General features: G+C 45.7%; 2 protein-coding genes across 2 annotated transcripts in view; one reads left to right on the top strand and one right to left on the bottom strand.

The window, feature by feature from the left end:
- Positions 1–4,255, top strand: part of card9 (caspase recruitment domain family, member 9) — a 7,192-nt gene extending 2,937 nt beyond the window's left edge. Inside the window, exons 6-13 of the mRNA XM_037680843.1 lie at positions 359–442; positions 603–836; positions 1,849–1,974; positions 2,043–2,231; positions 2,298–2,352; positions 2,523–2,653; positions 4,013–4,071; positions 4,162–4,255. Coding sequence (XP_037536771.1) covers positions 359–442; positions 603–836; positions 1,849–1,974; positions 2,043–2,231; positions 2,298–2,352; positions 2,523–2,653; positions 4,013–4,071; positions 4,162–4,255 — 972 coding nt within the window. The remainder of the gene's footprint in view (positions 1–358; positions 443–602; positions 837–1,848; positions 1,975–2,042; positions 2,232–2,297; positions 2,353–2,522; positions 2,654–4,012; positions 4,072–4,161) is intronic.
- A 946-nt stretch (positions 4,256–5,201) lies between these two features.
- Positions 5,202–5,491, bottom strand: part of ccdc180 (coiled-coil domain containing 180) — a 15,427-nt gene continuing 15,137 nt past the window's right edge. The window contains exon 36 of the mRNA XM_037680836.1: positions 5,202–5,404. Within this exon, the coding sequence (XP_037536764.1) occupies positions 5,252–5,404 (153 nt within the window). The 3' untranslated portion in view covers positions 5,202–5,251. The remainder of the gene's footprint in view (positions 5,405–5,491) is intronic.

Raw genomic sequence — 5,491 nt, 5'->3', positions numbered from 1 at the left:
AAAACTCAACCTGACCCCTGACCCCAACCTTTACAGACAGAAAACTCAACCTGACCTCTGACCCCAACCTTTACAAACAAAAACCTCAACCTGACCTCTGACCCCGACCTTTACAGACAAAAAAACTCAACCTGACCTCTGACCCCAACCTTTACAGACAAAAAACTCAACCTGACCTCTGACCCCAACATTTACAGACAAAAACCTCAATCTGACCTCTGACCCCAACCCTTACAGACAGAAACCTCAACCTGATCTTTGACCTCAACCTTTACAGAAACCTCAATCTGACCTTTGACCTCTGAGCCCAACAATTACAGACAGAAACCTTGACCTGACCTCTGACCTCTGCGTGCAGGTGGAGCGCCTGAAGCACACGGTGCTGAGAGCTGAGAGCCAGACTCGACTGCTGAAACGACGGACCTTGAGGCCGCTGCAGGAGGTACCCAAACATCCGAGGAAAGCCAGTGTCATCACATGCTTTTATTTTGACAGGATTTACACCATACGAGTCAGTGTGTGCCTTTATTTTGATAGGCTTTAGATAAAAGTGTTTTCTTACTCCCAAGCAGCAGAGATAATCACTTAAACTCGTCTTTCAGAGCAGAAACTTGCCTTTGCCGTCAGATGACTTCTGCCACCTCAGTACACTTGAGGAACAGAAGGAAGAGAAGCAGGAGGAGACACAGAAGGAGGAGAAGCAGGAGGGTCGGGAGGAGAACTTAAAGGAGCCTCAGCAGCATCTTCCGTGTCGAGCTTCTCCTCAAATGAACCTCCTCACCACCGTGTTCAGGCTGAGGAGAGAACTTCACAGAGCCGAGGAGCAGAAAACCAAGGTTAGGAGCAGCAGGAGCTGGAGGAGGAACAGACGGGACACAAGATGGGAGGAGGTTCATGGAGTGCAGCAGTGTGAGATTCACTCAACTGCTGCATGCTTTTATTGTGAAAAATCTACAGGAAGTGTTAAGGCTGATTTATAAGAAAGGCTGGTGTGATGCGTTCTGGGGTGATGTAGTTTCTGGAAGTCTTGCTTGTGTTTCACTTGACATGTGATGTGTTCAAGGACATAATTTGGTCATTCTACATGTGATGCCTTCGAGGACATATGCAATTAAATGATTGTCTGTGTAGTTTTAGGACATTGCAGTTTAGTTTCAGGTTGTTTCAGGCGTGATGGATTCAAAGGCATGATATGTTTCAGGTTATTTTATTTGTGATGTGTTCAAGAGCTTGTGTAGCTTTATGATGCATTCAAAGGAATTTCAAATGTAAGGACCGTTTAACTGTAATACGTTAATGAGGGAATGCACCACGATGTATTCAGGGACATGTAGTGTTTCGGGACGCTTGTCATTATTAGGGCCATACAAGGTTTTTATGATGTTATTCATGTGATGTATTAAATATATATATTATAGAGACATATGATGCATTCAGGGACATGCCATTTAACTATTTAAATGCAACACAGTCAAATTTATTTTTAGTTCAGGACTTGACAATTGTTGGTTTTCGCGCGTGATGCATTCAAGTGCAGGAGTAATTTCTGGACATTGCAGCTGTTGCAGGGTGTTTCAGGAATGATGCATTCAAGAGTTTGTCAAATTAAAGGACATTTAGATGTGATGCGTTAGTGGAGGAGGTGTAGTTTTAGGGCATTTTTTATGTGATGCATTTAGGGACACATGTTGCTTCAGAATGTTTTCACAAGATGCTTTCAGGGCCATGTAGGGTTTTATGGTGTTTGTATGTGATGCATTCATAAACACATGTAACTATGGATGCATGTGATGCATTCAGGGCCCAGTGGGATCAGTCGTTGCTTTTCTAACCAGTTGTTTGTTCCAGAATGTGGAGGCGAGGGAGGAGCTGGACCTGCACTGCGCTCAGCTGAGAGGAGACGTCAAGATGTACCGCCAGCAGAGCAAACAGACGCTGCAGCAGCTGGAGGAGGTGGTCCGAGAGAGAGACAAGGTGAGGAGGAGCGGGAGGAGCAGGAGGATGGAAGTGCCGTGACCTCTGACCTCTGGTTGGTTTTTCAGGCTCTGGTGTCTCAGGCGCAGCAGCAGGAGGAGGCACGGCTGCTCCTGCAGGAGAAGGATCAATACCGGGAGCGCGTCAGGCATCTCACTGAGAAATCCGACAAGCTGGAGCTCCTCCTGCTGAGGTCACAGGGGGAGGAGCTACAGCTGAGGACACGACTCCGCAAGATGACCTACAACTCCCAACAGGTAGGGAGGGAGAGGAGGAAGGTAAATGTGATGAAGATGATTTAATAATGAAGTTTTCTCCTTCAGTTTGGGAGGAGCGTGAGCAGCGAGGAGGAGGAGCCCACTGAGAGCGCCGCTAAAGGTCAGTTACCTGAATTTTTTATGATATGTGACACCTGAGAACCAGTCAGAAGTATTGCATGCAGTCCACGGTGCCCAGGTGCTCATGTCACCTGTCGCAGGAGGTGATGTCACGGTAAACGGACGTGAACTGGTTTCATGGGATTCTGTGCCCTGTTTTGTGTCTTTCAGGCAGCAGTGAAGAAGTTCGCAGTGGAACATCAGGCGAGAACGAGGAGGCGGCCACTCAGCAGCAGGAGCACAGTCCTCCTTTAGGAGGAACCAATGAGACCGAGCAAAGGCCCAACAACACTGCACCATGGGTAATGTTCCACATCAGTACCACACAAACATCTGCTGTCTCCATTAATGACTCTGGTGGAGCTGAACATCAACTCAAGACGATGATGTCACAACCAGCAATGTGGTCAGGAGAACAAGTTTTAGATTCATATAACCTTCCAAACATGAGGAGAACACTTGTGAGGAGAATATGTATGAGAACACCTGTGAGGAGAACATCCGTGAGGAGAACACGTGTGAGGAGAATATGTATGAGGAGAACACCTATGAGAACATGTGTGAGGAGAACACTTGCGAGGAGAACTTCCGTGAGAACACCTGTGAGGAGAACACCTGTGAGGAGAACACTTGTGAGGAGAACACCTGTGAGGAGAACACTTGTGAGGAGAACACCTGTGAGGAGAACACTTGTGAGGAGAACACCTGTGAGGAGAACACTTTTGAGGAGAACACATGTGATGCAACTTTTTGCTGATTGGTTGAAATTGTGTCACTGGACAGGGATTGGCTAAATGTATTCAGCTCACTTCAGTTTATTCTTTTATTACACAACAAAACTTGTCTTTTACAATAGAACCAATCAAAAATAAACATCCTTGGATAAACGTTTATAATAAACAACAACAACAACATCAAAAATCGGAGCAACGGACCAACAGTCAGTCCTAAAGGATTCAAGGTTCTTTATTGTCGTTCGCATCACATGTGGTACATGAGGTGGAACAAAATTATGTACACAGGTCCCAGTTACATCCAACAACAGCAAAAATATAAAGTGTAAAAAGAAACCGTAAATAAGGATCTGAGATATAAACGAAGATATACGATAAATGAACGCCCAACGCTAAACTAAACTAAACTAACTTCAGCTAAACTAACTTAAACTAAGCTAACTTAAACTAAACTAACTACATACTGGGTGTGTATTGGGTACTGACCCTGTACAAATTTGGCAGGTACTGGGTATGTAACCAGAGTAACTGTAACAAACTCATAAAGTACTATGTTTTGGATAAGTACCAGGTTGTACTTTGTTCTGCTACCTTTTTTGAATGAACTCCGGTAGTTTCATTGAAACTACTCACTCAATGTTCTGAGAGGAGACCCGGGTCAGACCCAGAACATGTCTGGTCTGGGACACATGGAGCTCCACCAGGAGGAGCTGCAGACAGAAATGTCTGGGTTTCCTTCTGGACCGGCTCCTGGTGCTGAAGGGCAGGTTCGATGTCTCAGTCTGGGACTAGATGGACGTTAGTGGTCCACATCCAGAGGACAGGGTGGGTCAGGGTGCTGTGACATGAAGCTGAAGTGCTCCAGGTGACCCGACAGGTGAACTCTTCTCCTCCTCGTCTTCATCAGAATTTGCTTTCTCTCTGCAGGAAAAGCAAACGGACAACTTCATGTCCTCCTCGAGTCAGCCAAACTTCTTTTACCGCAGGTGAGCATCGGCTTCTGAAGAACTTTATTTAAAACCTCTCGCTGCAGCGCTGACCCACCTGAGGGGGTGTTCTTGTTTCCATGACAACAGGAAGCGAGCCCTGAGGTCAAAGTTCAACGGCACGGAGTACGCATGCGGGACCCTCGACGACAGCAGCGGCAGCGAGATCACCGAGTCCGACTGAGACCGAGTCCGACTGGTCTCATGATGAGTCTGAGGGATCAGACTGGAAACTGATGCTGGAGGAGTAAAAAACTCCCATGATTCTTTGCTCCTGTTCCGACCTGTGGTGCAGGTTTAGGAACTAACGTTTGTCTCACCTGGTGTTTCTCAGCAGGGAACAGATGTTCAACATCTGTTTCAGTAACATGTCACATCTTTTTGTTCCTTTTCTCTAATCAGCTCTGATGGTTTTATTTTCCGCTTCAAACCAGATTTATTTGTTGCGTTTCAGAAAATTAAAGTTTGTTTCCGTGGCTCAGAGGACGTCTGCAGGCGCTCGGTGGGTTTTGGTCCTCGGACGTTCACGAGACTTGAGTTGCTCCATGGAACAAACAAAAGTCTGCAGAAGTTAGACGGCAAACACGGAACAGACAAATGAAAAGAGTGAGACTCGATATTCAGAACGTAGACGTAGACCACAGGTTGCTGCGGTTCCTCATTTTAGAATGGGCACTGAGAGAAAACGTTGTTGTTGTTGTTGTTGTTGTTGTTGTTGTTGTGAGTGGTCGTTTCTGGTGCTGTGAGGCAAACTGTCCTGCTGGATCCAAGAGGATGTTATCAGAAATAATCACTGAGAGGAAGAAGAGCTTTTATCTTTAATGTTTAGGAACAACAGCACACGAACGTCGGCTCCGCAGGTTTTGTAGCAAACTATAAATCTGAAGACAAACCTGCAGAGTTCACGTCCACAAACAAACACGTTTATAAACATTCATCTTAAAGTTGGTTTCATCAAACTGGCTCTGAAGTTAAAAAGAACAGAATCTTTGAATAAGAAAAACATTTAAATTAATAAAACAAATTTTCTCATGTCTGTTGTGAAATGTTTTCTTTCAGCGGCTTTAAAACAAATAAACAAACAAACAAACAAAAACGAGCTGCGTCCCTGAGCATTAAAGAGCGTCTGAATGTGGATAAATGAACAAACGGCAGGAAGTTCTTCTTCTTCTGTGGTTTATCAGCGGCAGTCAGGTGTGTGTGTGAGACGGATGTGTGTCAGAGTGTGTATCTGTTGTCTCCAGTGTGAGTTCCAGCTTTGCTCTTCACTCAGGTGTCTCTGTTTGTCCTCGTCCAAACGAGACGTCTCTGACCGGAGCAGCTGCTGGAACCGCTGACACACACACACACACACACACACACACACACACACACACACACACACACACACACACACACACACACACACACACACCCTAGC

This window comes from Nematolebias whitei, chromosome 8, assembly GCF_014905685.2.
Source record: "Nematolebias whitei isolate Nwh7 chromosome 8, NemWhi1, whole genome shotgun sequence".
Classification (NCBI taxonomy): Eukaryota; Metazoa; Chordata; class Actinopteri; order Cyprinodontiformes; family Rivulidae; genus Nematolebias; species Nematolebias whitei.
The sequence above is the reverse complement of the archived record's forward strand: the minus strand, read 5'-3'. Positions and strand labels throughout refer to the sequence as shown.